Genomic DNA, 16,181 nt, shown 5'->3' with positions numbered 1-16,181 from the left:
CCTCCATCCCTGAGAAATCTGTTTTTAGGATCCTGAAAACTCATCAGTGACAAAAGCAAAAGAAAATTTTTTTCATCTTATTTTTTAATAAATTCAATTAATAATAAATTCAATTATTTTATTTGATAAACTCAGACTTATAAGCCCGAGGAGTATAAATGCACTCAGCATTGCATCTCACACCACCGTTCGGATCTTCTTAGTTATCATTCTGCTCTATGATTTAGACATCTCACGGTAGAGAGCGGTACCTAAAGCGCACTAAAGAAAACAGTTAAGCTTGACAGCTTAAGAAGAAGAGCTATTACTTTTTTACATTTTAGATTAAACCATAAGCCCACAAATCCACAGCCTTTATTTTAATATGGCTTATGAATAATCTATTTTAGTTGTATTCATATTTGGTGGCAATTCTCATTGTTCTTCCATTTACCAATTTCTAACACTCTGAAAATATGTTTCGTGGAAACTCTTAGCTTCTGGCACATTAGGCAGATCTACATAATTTTTAAGGCGAGTCAATAGTCTTAATCACGCTGGAATTTGCCAGTGTTGCTTCCCCTCTGATCCACCATTAGAAGGGCCCTTCTGTGTCTTCTAATATACAGCTGCCATTGCCCCTTGGTTTCACTGACCAAACCAAGACGGTTTACACACACAGCTGGACCCTACAGCCACAGGCTCCTCATCTGCAGACCCAACCAACCAAGGACTGAAAATATTTTGGGGGAAAAATGTCTGTCCTGTGCATGCACAAACTTTTTTTCCCTTATTGCCTAAACAGTACAATATATAACAACTATTTGTGTATCTATTTATACTGTGTTAGGTATTATAATTAATCTAGAGATGATTTAAAGTTCAGAGTGACTGTACACAGATTACATGCAAATACTAAGCTTTCTGTAGAAGACACTTGAGCATCCATAGGTTTTGTCATCCATGGGGGCCTGGATCTAATGCCCTGTGGATATCGAGGAACAGCTAGATACGGTTCTTTCTCTGACTTGATAGAACTCTTTTTGTCAGGTGTCTGTGTGACTCCTACTTCCTGAGTTCATCACAGGCTCAAATACCACAACCCCGTCTTCCCTTGTCCTCAGAGCAACCATCTCTTGGGGTTTTCTTTGTAGTTTCTGATCCTTTTTATTTTTTATTTCCCTATGCTTTATAAATGTGAGAGGCACAAACCTTCCTCCCTCTCTCTCTCTCTCTCCCTTTCTCTATCTGTCTCTCTCTTTCTTACAGTATAGGGGATTGAACGCAGGACCTTACACATGCCCTGCAAGCATTCTACCAGTGAGCAACATCCCTAACCCTTTTTATTTGACTTTGACACAGGGTCTAAGTTGCCCAGACTGGCTTCAAACTCGGCAACCCTCCTGCCTCACTGTCCCGAGTGGCTGGGATTACAGGCGTGCACCATCACACCCGGCCACACATCTCATCTGCAAGTATGCGAGGGCTTGCTATAGACAAATCATCCTTTAGGAGGGAACGATTCTGCCTGAGAGACTTATATTCGTACTGGCCTAAATGAGGAGGGACCTCCAGGCCCAGTTTTCCTTTATTTCCTCTGTTAGGTGTCTGTGTGACTCCTACTTCCTGAGGTTATCACAGGCTCAAATACCACAACCACGTCTTCCCTTGTTCTCAGAACAACCATCTCTTGGGGTTTTCTTTCTTTTTTTTAAAAAATTTTTATTTTATTTTATTTTTTTAATTGGTGCATTGTAATCATATATCACATTGGAATTCAAGACTTGAGAGGATATACAATCACACATCATCCAATTAGCCCTTATCCAGCCCCCATCCCATTCCCTCCCCCTCCCTTCATCCCATGCTTGTTTGGTGATTAACTTTGATACATATATTTATGTACCTCCTGCGTTTTAAAGAGGCTCCATCCTCCCCTATTCCATACCCTCTGATTGGTCACCTCAGTTGCTTCACTATAGGGCCCTTTCTATAGCTCGACCTCTTCCTGTTGCCCCTTTCCTCCTAGTTTTTGCTGATTAGGGGAAGCATCTGATTTTTATTTTCTGCGATATTTCTCTGTGCATGCCGCATTGCAAGTAGCGATCCCACTCTTGACGGCCCCAGTTGTGGCCTGGCTACCTGGTGGACTGATCCAGACCTCGCTGGCTCAAGCAGTGGCCTTGCCTCATGGGAGGCCCCGATTCTGGTCTCGCTGGCCTCTCTTGGGGTTTTCTTTGTAGTTTCTGATCCTTTATTTCCTCTGTTACTCTATCCTGGCTACTCCAAAGAAGTGATTTCTCTCAAATGCACTTTCTGTTCACATCAGCCATCTGCCCCCGAACACAAACTGTACCACAGTCATTTGTGGCAGCTTCTCCTTCCTTCCCTATTTCCCTCCCTCCTTTCCTTGCTCCCTCCTCCTCCTCCGCCTCCACCTCTCTCCCCCCCCTCCACAATCCATCTTTCACCTTTAATCCTCAAACCAGAACAGCTCCTGAAACACTGCTTTTTTCAGAACTGCAGCCTCACGTTCACTTTTCTCTTTAAGATCCTGGATCTGCAAACTTACACGGGTTCTTTGGCGCTGATCCAGACGCGGAGTCCAGCCCCTAGCTGTCATCTACACAAATACTACCCACGCATGGCATATGTGCGTGGAAGATGTTACTGAATGCCTGGGAAAATAGTTAACAAGAAAGCAAAACAAGCAACTATGGACTGCACAATAGGTGGCCCTGGGATTCTGCCATCTCTCTGGTTTCTGGGTCTTCCGCTGATCCAGGCTCTTGGGGTGTCTTATTTCACCCACAAATTACTTTTCCCAACGAAGACGGTTCTGTTCCTAAGAAGAATTCCAATACCAGGTTTCATGGTAATTTTTTCTTCATCTACTCATATTATCTTGCTGGCTCTATTTTAAGTCTAAGCAGGCAGAGATCTTCACTCAGATTTCTTAATAACTCAGGAGAAGGGAAACGAACCGAATTTTGATGATCTTCATTGTGTCCACCACACTGCTTGATAAATTTTGACATATCTCATTTGATTAATTACTGTACTATGAAATCTGGACAGTTATTTCCATTGAACTAACTTGGAAACAGAGGCTCAGAAAGATGAGACGATTTGCCAAACAATCATGTTATTAAGAATGCAGTATCAAAGCCAGGCTCGGTGGCACATGCTTGTAATCCCAGTACTTGGGAAGACAGGAGGATCGGAGGTTCGTGGACAGCCTCGGCTACTTAATGAGGCCCTCTGCAACTTAGTGAGACCCTGTTTCAAAATAAAGAATAATATATAGGGCTGGGGTGAAGTCCAACTTTTGGCTTCATGCCAACTTCAAAAGTTGGACCATGCCCAACTTTTGAATTCATACATATATATTATTTATTTATTTATTTACTTTTGGTGGTACTAGGGCTCCTGGAAGCCCTTCTACCACCCAGGCCACACTCCCAGAACTATTTTTTTTATACTTTTATTTGGAAACAGGGCCTCTTAAGCCAGCGCGGCTGGCTTCAAACCTGTGCCATCCTCCTGTCTCCGCCTCCCAAGCGTGGGGATCACAAGCGTGCGCCACCACGCCTGGTGATTTCATATGTTTTTAAACAGGGTCTTGCTAAGTTGCTGAGGCTGGCCTCAAACCTGCTATCCTCCTGCTCATCCTCCCAAGTTCTAGAATTACAGGCATGCGCCACCATGCCCGCTATTTAAATATTTCGAGCATCCTGCTCTTACACTATGCTTCTCTCTCTAGCCCCTTCTTTCTAATAGCTCGTCTCCAGCCACCCTTCATCTCCGCTGCTGACCTCAAACTATGGCTTCTGCCGGCTCACACTCCCTCATCAACACACTCAAAGTCATCCTTCCAGACAGCCAGAGGATTTCCACATTTAGGATTCAAAAGAAGGGAATTATTCAAGGTAGATTTAGCAAGTCTTTGGGGGAAAATGAGATTTGCCCAGGGTAAGGGTCCTACCCCAGTGCTCACCACTAACTAGCGTTGGGTTGGCCCAGTCCCAGAACTGCCCGTGCCTGCTTCAAAGACCCAGGAAGCCTTTGGAACCAAGATTAAGGAACAAGTTGCTCTACTCAGAAGGGAGCAGGATGTGGGAATCACAGTATTTGCATCTCATTTTGTTGCATAAGGAGCTAGATTTGGAAACAAGACAGACATGTGCTTGTTCCCCACGACTATTAATGAGTTGTAAGAGTTTGGTCAAGTTGCTTCACTTCTGGTTTTAAGTGAACTAACACTCTCTCTCTCTCTCTCTCTCTCTCTCTCTCTCTCTCTCTCTCTCTCTGTGTGTGTGTGTGTGTGTTACCATTCTACCTCTGAGTTATATCTTAAATTTTTTTTTAATTTTTAACAGAGTCTCACTAAGTTGTGAGGCTGGCCTCAAAACTGTGATTCTCTTGTCTCCGTCTCCCAAGTACTGGTATCACAGGATTGTGCCGCACGTGTGGTTAAGTGAACTCTGTTGTTGGGAAGTACTGAGGGTGGACCCCGGACATTCTACCTCCAAAGTACATCCCGAGCCTTATATTTTCTTTATTTTTGAAACAGGGTCTCACTAAGTTGTGGAGGGCCTAAGTACATGAGGCTAGTTTCAAACCTGAGATCCTCCTATTTCAGCCTTCCAAGTGCTGGGATTCCAAGCATGTGGTTTTTGTTGGTGGTGGTAATGGTGGTTTTTTTTTTTTTTTTTTTTTTTTTTTTTACGGTACTGAGAATTGAACCCAGGGCATTCTGCCTCTGAGCTACACACCCAGCCTATTTTACCTTTTGAAAAAAATTTGAAACAGGGTCTTGCTAGGTTTATGAGCGTCTCAGTACTTGCTGATGCTGTCCTCGAACCTGCGATCCTCCTGTCTCAGCCTCCCAAGTACTGGGATTACAGGTGAGCGCCACCATGCTCAGAGAAGTGAACTCTTTTGATAAATGAGGGTTGCCTAAGTGGGCTCCCCTCGGATTTTTAAGTGGACTTGCATAGCTGCAGTTCATACTAGTGCTCAGAGGTAAAAAATCTGAATTATCATCTTATCAATGAGCCTGGCGTGGCAGCGCACACTTGCAATCCCAGCACTTGGGAGGTTGAGACGGGAGTATCTGGGTTTGAGACCAGCCTCAGCTACTTAGTGAGGCTCATTGCAACACAGTGAGACCCTGTTTCAAAATAAAGAATAAGAAATAGGGCTGGAGGTGTAGCTCAGAGGTAGAGTGCCCCTGGGTTTCATCCCAAGTATGGCAAAAAAAAAAGAAAAGAAAAGAAAGTAAAGAAAAAATGAACTCAAGGTCTAATTATGCTTCAAACAGTCCAAATGGGTATAAAGTTTCAGCATGAGATGATAACTTCTGCAAACGGGCAGCAGGGTTGGTCCTTTGACAACATGATCACAGTTCTCACTTGCAAAATGGTCCCAATGGGGCTGAGTCTGTAGCTCAGTGGTCCAGGGCTTGCATAGCATGTGCAAGGCCCTGGGTTCCATACCTAGTGTTGTAAATTAAAAAAAAAAGTTAAAATAATAAAAAACAATGTAGTTTAAGGCAGGTGTGGTACTGTACACCTATAATCCTAGGACTTGGGAGGTGAGACAGGAGGATCGCAGGTTTGTGACGAGCCTTGGCAACTTGGTGAGGCCCTCTGCAAGTTAATGAGACCCTGTTTCAAAATAAGAATAAGCCGGGTGTAGGGTGCACACTTGTAATCCCAGCATTATGGAGGCCGAGACAGAAGGATGACAGCCTCAGCTACTTAGTGAGGTCCTTTGAAACCCAGTGAGACCCTGTTTCAAATAAAAGAATAAAAAATAGGGAGGGCTAGGAGTGTAGCTCAAAGATAGAATGCCCCTGGGTTCCATCCCCAGTACCAAAAAAAAAATAAATAAATAAAAAATAAAAAAGAAAGAAAGAAATCAAATAGGGCTGGGGGTGTAGCTCAGAGGTACAATGCCCCGGGTTCAATTCCCAGCACCACACACACACAATAATGTAGCCTAGTCTGATCGTTTAGGCGGTGTATTCTGATGACATCATCACTTGTGGACAGAGGACCCGTGTCTAAGATTCCTCCAGGCTTCCCTCCCTATGATTCTATTCTTATGTGTACGGTGAGGGGGACACTGAGGTGGTGGCCATGAAGCCTTGGCCAAGAGGAAGAGTTGGGGTCCTCAGGCATGGCTTCCTTGGACTCCTCTGGTCCCCCCAACCTCTAAAGTGCCCTCTGCCTCTGTCCACCACCCTTTGTGTCATGTGTCTGAGCTGAGGACACCCCAATACTGTGACATATGAGAAATTTCACTGGGACCCACGCTGGGATGCGGCGTTGTGGCTTCGGAGGCGTGCAGAGGGAGCCTGAGTCATCAGTGACTCCCACCCCTCCCCAGTGGCCTCGTCCTGTCCCTTCTCTCTTCCGTGCCTGAGGCTGTTCCCTCCTCATGTTCCGGTCACCAGCTCATTCCCCGGCCCCCTCTCCCCCCATCACTTGGGCAATGTGCCTTCTGACCACGCTGATTGCTGACAGCCGCCAGCTTCACACCACACTGAAGCTCTCAGGGCAGAGCTGTCTGGGTCCAGGGCCATTCCTGGCTCAGTAAGTGTTCCAAGACTCTGGTGGCTGTGGGGCACCACCCATCTGTAAGCCCTTTTTAAAGTATCAAGAGATACTGCAGGGAAAGAAATGGTATGGCCCCACCTTTAAATTTCAAAGACAAGAGAAAAGCAACATGCATTATTTAATAATGAAACACACACACACATACACACTTGTTACTAATGTGCCATTTGTAAGTCCTAGAATACTCATAAAATCAGAAGGTGGTGTTCCAGCTCCACAGTGATCAAATACTGATCAACAGACTGCCAGATTGTGTGGGCATGCCTGGTCTGAAATAATTTGCGTGTGTGTGTGTGTGTGTGTGTGTGTGTGTGTGTGTGTATGTGGTGTGTGTAAATTTCTACCAGGACATTAACCAAATATTTGAGTCACTGCTTATGTTAATGTATTTTTCCCAGCCTATAAGTCATTGGTTCCCAAACTTATTTGACTTACTGCCCCCTTTTCAGAAAGCAAAAACAATCAACCAACCATCCAACCAACCAAACAGAACCCCCCAAAACTACGCAGTGCCCCTGGGAATTATCTCCTTAGAGCCAATAAAGAGATTCAGTGATAAATCTACCTTCTTTTATGCATCTCTTTCCTTCCAGCACCCCCTGGAGGCGCTATTGCCAACTTTGGGAATGTATACATGGCAGTTAAGAAGACAGCCTGAGCTTAGCTTATTAAAACCATTATAGCAACGATAATACCATGGAGGACTAAAGATATTTTATAGGATCATTAGCCATAATTCAGCCTTGATAAAATAAGGCTGGGAGCCAAAGTCACTTAACAAATTCTGTTTCTGTTAGGGCTCTATGCCTATTCCTTGTGGGCCATTGTTTGGAAGTTCTGACAGGAACTGTTTTGGTGACTAAGCGTCCAAGTGCTTGCAGTCTTTGCTTGGCTTGGGAACTCAGCTGTCAGAACTGCATTCTAGGGGGCATCGCCAGGAGCGTGGAGTTTGGAAACAGGTTCTTCTTCACCATGGTCTGTCATTTTTGGCAGAAGTGGCATGTCCCTCCCATTAACTCCTGAGGACCACCTCCCCCTCAGGAGCTGCAGATGCTAGTGGGGCAGCGGTAATGACTTCCCACCGTTGGTAATTTCCTAGTGCACCACATGGTCCTGCAAGCCAACTCTTCCCTTAAATCTCTGGAGCCGCCAGGATTGGATTCTGTTTCCCGAAGGGATCCCCACTATTCCATTTATGATAAGAAATCTGTTGCTAGCATCAGTTAGAGACAGTGATGTCCTAATTTGCTAATTACCGATGCCATTAACTATGCTAATGATGGTATTTCATTGGTATGACTAGACTATGACGGGATTTTTAAAAGGATGGCTTGAAACTTACACCTCCAGATTTTATTGCCTCCCCAAAGTCGACACCTTAGGATATTTAATATCAACATGTTACAATGCCCTTTAAGATTCCTATTAGTGCCCATAATGCATTATTTTAAATAATGCTAGAAAATGGTTCACCTGTAATGGCAGATCTGACTCAGTTCAATAGGTAATATTACAACACAGATAAGAAAATTGGCAACCATCTCATGGGTTCTAATGTTGCACACATAATCGGCTTCCCATTGCTTTGATAAAATATCTGATATAAACAAGTGACAAAGAGGCGAGACTTAAGTATGCTCACGGTTTCAGAGGTTTCGCTCCAAGGTCAGTTCACTCTGCTGCTTTCAGGCCCCGGTGAGGAAGCAGAGGATGCAGCCCAGCAGCTCACCTCCCGGGAGCTGGGAGGCAAAGAGGAAGAGAAACCTGCGCGGTCCTAATATTCCCTCAAGGGCACGCCCCCAATGACCTAACTTCCTCCCACTAGGCTCCACCCCTTAAAGGTTCTACTGCCTCCCAACAGCACTGCGGCTGGTGGCCACACCTGTAACACATTCAAGATCTAAACGATTGTAGCACAAACGCGAGACTTACTGCAGTTCAAAAACTTCTTAGAGCTTGTTTTTCTCTTAAGTCGCAATCCAATCAAGGGCCACAAAAGAACTGCTCTCAGATACCTCTGTAAACATCTTTAGGGAGGCGGAAATGTGACTGTGTGTCTCCCTGTGACCTTGCATGCTACGTAATGTCATATACTAAGGAAATCAAAGGGAACTTTAGCAATGCATTGCTGTACAGCCACAGAAACAACCCGAGTACAGGAAGAGAGGAGTTAGGTCATTAGTAAAGGCCACTGGATTGATGCAAGTGGTCAGCATCTTCCTGTTTCACGTTAACTGAGAAATGCTATGTCCGTAGCACAGTAAGGTAAATGGACAGGCCCCTTTGGGTCTGAAGGTGACCTGTGGGGCCCCAGGTGACTCAGAGTTGGGGGATCTACATTTGTGGACTGGGAAATACCGTGTCCGAGACTTTGACCGTGCCTTCAGGTCTCTGCGTGCTAGGGTGCGTCATCTCCAACCCCCACTGCTCGTAGGGAAGCTGGTGTGTTTTTTCTGAAAGAGCAGAGGTGAGAGTTTTTCACCAACCATAATCACCCATAACCCAGAAAAACAAAGACAAAGGTGTTGTTTTTCCACGTTATTTATTCACAGTCAACCAGCTACATGGGGTGGGGGTGGGGGGGGAACAAATCTATTCAGCTTTTAGGAGAGCCACAGGAGTGTGGGCGAGAGGGGGCGATTTAGACAGAACATAATTTTACAAATGATTAAATGAAAGGTTTACAAATATCCATTTTTTAAAAGTGCCTCTGAGAGTAGCAGAGGAAGATAAAAATCAGCATTAAGAAAATAAACAAGTCACTTCTGATCATTGCCTTCCCCAAACCATTCTCCAAAAATGGTGTGCATTCCGGACCATCGGGAGCCGCAGACTCTTACGCGATGCAGATTTCTAACACAGAGAAGGAAAGATCGGCACTGAGTAGCAGGTCACTTAATTTCTGCACTGGCAGAACGAGATCGGGCACATGAAAATAGTTGTCATCTGCTAGCAAAAATAGATTTATGCTGCTGATAATATAAAAATTAAAGACATTCAAATAAATTATGCCAAAACATCGCAGCTCTTATTCCTAAGACCAGGAGGACAACTTCTTACTGCTCCGACTCATGTGACAAGGTGTGAGGGAATTCTACAATAGCTGGGGGCCACCATATAACTTGTACGTGTAGAAGGCCTATGTCAAAGTTCACCAGATAATAAACACTTTTTCTTTGAGGATCGACAAGCTTATAGTTGAACAAGATCACTCACTACAGATTTGAGGGGGAAAAAACCATAATTGACAAAGGACAGTGCTTGAAGCCCAAGCAAAGGTCTTACTGGAAGAAATTAAAAGAAGAATATGAGAAAAATGTGGCCCACAGGAAGTAAACATTTAAAAAGCCAGTTTGTATATTTTTATGTCCCAGAATCCCCACAGAAACCCATGAGGACTGGGGGGCCTTGGGGCATTCTGGGTACTTGGTGGATAACCTGGTTGTCCTAAAGTGAAACGCATCTGTTGCTAGTACAGAACCCACCTAGCGGCCAGGAGGTGAACTGCAGGGAGAGGCTACTTGGAGGCTTGCTACTAAGTTCTGCTGTGGGAAACGCCAGCCTTGGGGAGTACGGAGCTGGGGGGCAGGGGGGCTCCCTGCAGATGCTCCTTCTTTAGGAGATCTCCTGCAGCTTGGAGAAGTCAACAGTGGCAAGTGGAACCTCTAGAGTACAGAGCGACTGCCGGCACAAGGCCCCGTTTCCAAGGCTGTAGGGATAATTTACCATAAACCTGGGGTGGAATCATTAGGGGTCGAATTGAGGTTAAAACGTGGATCTCAAATGGTACAGATTTGCGTGATTTAATTGAGAGACTCAGAGTCCGGAACTTTAAATTCTTTCTCAGTTCTTACCAAACAATGCACCTTTCTATTTTCTTTATCTTAAAGCATAAAAGTCCTAGACATACAAATTTGGTGAAAAGGTGCTTTTGAAAGTAGGGGCAGAAATAAAAGAGAAGCCTTTTCCCCATCCAGGATAGGTTTTTTGGGGGGTGCAGGGGATTGAACCCAGGGGCATTCTACCTCTGATCTACACTCCAAGCCCCTTTTAATTTGTTTTTGAAACAGGATCTCAACAGGTTGCTGAGGCTGGCCTTGAACCTGCGCTCCTCCTCTCAGCCTTCCAGTACTGGAATTACCGGCATGCACCCCCACATCTGGCTTTGAGGAAGTATTAAGATTTGAATACCAGGATGTATCCCATGCTGTTTAAGTTTCAGAAGGGCCCTTTATGAAGGCGCTGCTTCCAATTAGTAAATTTTAAAATTTGCATACAGCCCCATACCATATTTTATTCTCCACCCCCCAACTCCAATAAAATGACCGCTTAGAGGTGGTATTTGGTTCACTTGTCCTTGTGACTCCAAAATAAAGCACAGGACCAAGTGAAATAACATTAGGACAATTAAAATTTTTAAATACTGCTACCTCTATTCAGGCTGTACATTTTTTGGTGTGTGTGTGTGTGTGTGTGTGTGTGTGTGTGTGTGTGCGCGCGCGCGTGTGGGTGCATGTGTGTGTGTGTGTGTGTGCGCGCGCGCGTGTGGGTGCATGTGTGTGTGTGTGTGTGTGTGTGTTCTTTTATGATCCAGCCTCTGGAAGCAGGCCTAATGAACAGCCAGTGTAAAACTCTACATTTATGCTCACATCATGAAAAGTAAATATGTTTTCCCACCGAGGACCTGAAATCAGCAGTTCGCCCTCTCACGTCTGTGAGCAGAATTTGGATGATTAGAAAGGAAAAGAACAGGGCGCAGACCCCAGAACCTGATCTTGGCAATGGAAATTAAATTCATGCTGTATCCATTTTACTCTCTCCACAAAATGAAAAAGTGAATCGGATGTTTAGTGCATCATTTTAAGCTGCCAGCACGTGCAGACCCTACGAGGCCGCTGAGCCACTTACTGTTTCTGTGGTGCCGGGGAGTGAGTGAGCCCAGGTTCCCCTGGGCTACGTCGTCCCCGGCCCAACGGATCCACTTTAAACAAGTCTCCATTTTGAAGACCCGATGCTCTGCAACTGGTTATTTGACACGATGCTGGAAAATCACGCGTCCTTTCTGCAATTTATTTCACTCATCATTCACTCTACACACTCTGAAATTCTTCCGGTGTGTAAAAGTGTTTTCTGGAGAAACTGCTTTAGCATATGGCTGCTCTCGAGGTTTCGGAAGACTGTTATGGAGTAAAAGGCTTTGTAATTAGGCTTTGGTTTTCTGGTACTCGTGGCAGGAGTTCAGATTGTCCTGATAACACAATTCAACTTCTGCACAAGTTGGATTATTGTGATTTGAAATAACACCCTCATGAAAACAAAGGTTCCCATTTCAGTGCTTACGATCCATGTCTAAGGCTGCTGCAGAATTCAGAGTGATACCGATGAGAAGAAACATACAAATGAGAGAGAGGGAGGAAGACACGGAAAGCTTCTCAGAGAACAGCGCGGGGGGAGAATGTCACCGCTCTACACTCATCTCTAAGGCAGGTGGTCCAACTTTGTATACAAGATCGAGAAGACGATGCTTGGTCAGAGGTAGAAAATACCGAAGGAGTGTCTAAGGAAAACGTGGAGTTATTTAAAACAATCGGGTATTCCGCTAAGCTTTTAAAAAGTCACACTGCTGTGTGGAAAGCAGTGTACGTTTTACACCCACCCAGGACATTCCGCACTCAAGGGAGATGACGTCCCACGGAGTCGCAGAAGGAGGGTGTCTGGGAAGCAGGGGGTCATTTCCTAACTTCTCAAGGACTGTGCTCTCGCTCACCTTCCTGGGATGTCATGAGGACACTGAATCCATGGGGAGGTCTCTGGTCAGTGACACTTTCTCTGAGCTAGAGGGCACGGTTTTGCATCTAAGGCAATAAAAGCACAGGGAAGGGCCATCTCCGATGCTTCCCCTTCAAGAAGGCGCCATGGACATCTTATATAAAAACCTAGATTCTGCTAATCTCAGACTGCCCCTTCACCACTGGATTGCAAATGAAAATATTCTTTGAACTCCAGCACCAGCAGAATTCTTGTCTGAGCAATTCAGGAGCTGTGGGAGGAAAAAATGATATCTGAGCTACTGAATTCCACTTGCGTAGCTTCCGTTCGGGCGAGAAGCCCTGGGCGTTCTTATTTCTCAGTGCACCTGGGAGAGGTTTTGTTTTTCTCCAACATGAGTTTATAAGGCGTAACTTTAACGTGAATTTCCCCTAACCTTTGGAAGATTAGTGTTAACGCTTCGTGTGTAGCCCCACACGTGAACATTCGGCCTTTCATTTTTATTAAACAGTTTATATATAAAAGGAAATAAATGTCAAGGTGTTCTGCATTCATACAAACAATCAGGATAACATCTGAAATTGTCAAGAACCCCACCGAAGAAAATATAGATACTTAAGTACTTTCAAACGCTAAGCTAAGCACAAGGGGTCATTCTAGAGAAGATCTTTTAAAGAGCGAGACACGGGGTCCTGCTGCTTCCAGAAGCAAATGCGAGAAAAATACACAGATACATCTTCTTTACTTTTTTTCACCACAAGACAGGATGGTCCAGTTTGGAGAATCCAAGATCTTTCCTAAGTTCCAAATAGGTGCCGTTGCTCACCCAAGAATCGTCACTGGACTTCCTGTGAAAGAGAAAACAATTTCTGGCAGGCTCTGAGAGAGCATCCTATGCTCTTTATCTTTCCCCTCTCCCCGAACAATTCTCACAAGCATTCGCGATCCCCAATGGCCAGCACTAAAACAATATGGAGACAGAAGCCTGGACGACACTGTTATTTCTTTTCGAGGTGGGGGTACTGGGGACCGAGCCCAGGGCATTCTACCTCCGAGCCACACCTCCAGCCCTATTTCCTTTCTTGAACCGCAATCCTCCGGTTTCAGCCTCCCGAAGGCTGGGATTATGAGCGTGCGTCACCACGCCCGGCTCCTATTTTATTTTTCATTTTGAGACAGGGTCTCACTAAGTCGCTAAGGGCCCAAGTTGCTGAGGCTGGCCCCAAACCTGCGATCCTCCTGTCTCCGCTTCCCAAGTACTAGGATTACAAGTGTGTGCTTCAGTACCCGGCTTGTTTTGTTATTTCTAAAAATGCTGCTTTAGAGAGAAGGGCAGGGGACAGGTGCAGGAGGAACCGGCAGCCCCCAAGCCAGGGCTGGGGCGATGGTGCTCATGACTTTGGGAATGACAGTGTAAGAGCTACGACCGACCAGGAGCTCAGAGGAAATGAGTAAGCTGTCGGTCAAGCAACACCAAACGCCAAAGGAGTGAAAGCCATGGCAGCTTGGGGACTGTCTACTGTTTAAATAGATAACATGTCATCTAGATTGAAACAGAGCTCCAAGCTTGCCTGCCTTCCTTCCTTCCTTCTTCCCTTCCTTCCTTTCTTTCCTTTCCTTTTCTTTCTTTCCTCCTCTCTTTTTTTTTTTATATGGTACTGGAGATTGAACTAAGGGTATTGTACCTCCAAACTACACTTCCAGCCCTATTTTTATTCTTTCTTTCTTTCTTTTTTATTTTTATATTTTTTCGGGTCTGGAGATGGAACCTAGGGGTATTCGACCTCCGAGCTACACCATCCCCTGCCCTATTTTTTATTCTTTATTTTGAAACAGGGTCTCGCTGAGTTGCAGAGGGCCTAAGTAGCTGAGGCTGTCCACAAACCACGATCCTCCTGTCTCAGCCTCCTGAATGCTGAGATTACAAGCGTGCGCCACCACGCCCAGCTCATTATTCTTTATTTTGAAACAGGGTCTCACTGAGTTGCGGAGGGCCTCACTAAGTAGCTGAGGCTTTTCACAAACCTCAATCCTCCTGCCTCAGCTTCCCAAGTACCGGGATTGAGCGCGTGCGCCACCATACCCGGCTTCCAAGTTTTCTCTCCAGCCTGTCTCCTGGCCTCCCAGGTTTCTCCTGGGGGCCGTGACGTATAAGCCTCCCTGTTGCAGAGATCCCAGGCTCTACTCTCTCTCATTTTCATGCAGTGGTAGTACTGGATGGTCGTCCACACCATTAAGTATTTGACCTTCCAGTCAATACCCAATCTATGCTGGAGACCCCTTCCCATCAGCAAACTGTGGTCCAAGGGTCAAACCCAGTCTTCCCTATACGCACTCGGGCCAGGGCCTCCTGCAGGCCGGGCAAGCATGCCACCGCCAAGCCACACCCCCAGCCCTGATTATCTTTGAAATACCGTCTTATTGGAATATAGCCACGCCGATTCGTTTAAGCACTGGCTGTGGTTGCCTTTTTTTTTTTTTTGGTGGTACTGGGGTTCCTGGAAATCCTTCTACCTCCGGGCTACACTCCCAGACCAATTTTTAAAAAATATTTTTATGTGAGCCGGGCGTGGTGGTGCACGCCTTTAATCCCCGCACTTGGGAGGCAGAGGCAGGAGGATCGAAGCCAGCTGTGCTGGCTTAAGAGACCCTATTTCCAAATAAAAATATAAAATAGGTCTGGGAGTGTAGCCCGGAGGTAGAAGGGCTTCCAGGAACCCCAGTATCACCAAAAAAAAAAAAAATAAAATAAAAATAAAAATTATTTGGAAGCAGTCTCTTAAGCCAGGGAGGCTGGCTTCAAACCTGCGCGATCCTCCTGTCTCCGCCTCCCAAGCGCGGGGATTACAAGCGTGCGCCACCACGCCCGGCGCAGTGGTTGCTTTTATGTGGAGCACCTGGTTTGAGTAATTGTTACTGAGACCCCATGGACTGCAAAGTCGGCAATACTTCCGATTTGCTCTTTATAAGAAAGTTTTGTTGTTGTTGTTGTTGTTGTTGTTGGTGGTGGTGGTGGTGGTACTGGGGTTCCTGGAAACCCTTCTACCTCCGGGCTACACTCCCAGACCAATTTTTAAAAAATATTTTTATTTGGCAGCAGAGTCTCTTAAGCCAGGGAGGCTGGCTTCAAACCTGCGCGATCCTCCTGTCTCTGCCTCCCAAGCGCGGGGATTACAAGCGTGCGCCACCACGCCCGGCTAAGAAAGTTTGATGACTTTTAGAACAGGAAGCCACTCGTTTTCTTTTTAAATAGTTGCACAACATTCCATACGGATAGATCCCAATTTACCTAAGAGGTTCCCTCCTGGTGGCAGTTAGGTTGTTTTCAAACACTATTATTAAAAAAAAGCTTATGTTATTTTACACGTGCGCGAGCTTATGTATTTTACACACGTACACTGAAGACTCCTATTAGCGCTGCTGGGTCGAAGTATGTGCGGCCATAGCTTTCACTGATAGTAACACACATTTTGGGAGCAAAAGCAGAGAGGGCCTGTTTTCCCACATTCTCAGGCCCATTCGGCTCGAGGGGCAGTTTTCACTTGGAATTTCTGGTAGTAGGAATGGAACCCAGGGGCATTCTTCCTCTGAGCTATACGCCCAGCCCTAATTTATTGTTTTTCTTTTGAAATAAAGTCTCGCTATGTTGCTGAGGCTGGCCTCGGGCCTGCGATCCTCCTGTCTCAGCCTCCCAAGTACTGGGATTGCTGTGACTTTGACGGTCTGGGATGGGGACCAGGTTTGCCAGTCTCCCTCTCTTCTTCCACAAGCATTTACTGAGAAAGTCAGTAAGGGAGGGGCTGCGGGGTT

General features: G+C 45.6%; 1 protein-coding gene across 3 annotated transcripts in view; it reads right to left on the bottom strand.

Moving 5' to 3' along the window:
* Positions 1-13,122: 13,122 nt before the first annotated feature.
* The window catches only part of OSBPL3 (oxysterol binding protein like 3), a gene marked incomplete at both ends in the record, with an annotated part of 88,870 nt that continues 85,811 nt past the window's right edge, over positions 13,123-16,181 (bottom strand). For all 3 annotated transcript variants that reach the window (XM_080701084.1, XM_080701085.1, XM_080701086.1), the window contains one exon: positions 13,123-13,219. In XM_080701084.1, the coding sequence (XP_080557210.1) occupies positions 13,123-13,219 (97 nt within the window). The remainder of the gene's footprint in view (positions 13,220-16,181) is intronic.

This window comes from Muscardinus avellanarius (genome assembly GCF_963383645.1).
Source record: "Muscardinus avellanarius genome assembly, chromosome: 9".
Classification (NCBI taxonomy): domain Eukaryota; kingdom Metazoa; phylum Chordata; class Mammalia; order Rodentia; family Gliridae; genus Muscardinus; species Muscardinus avellanarius.
The sequence above is the reverse complement of the archived record's forward strand: the minus strand, read 5'-3'. Positions and strand labels throughout refer to the sequence as shown.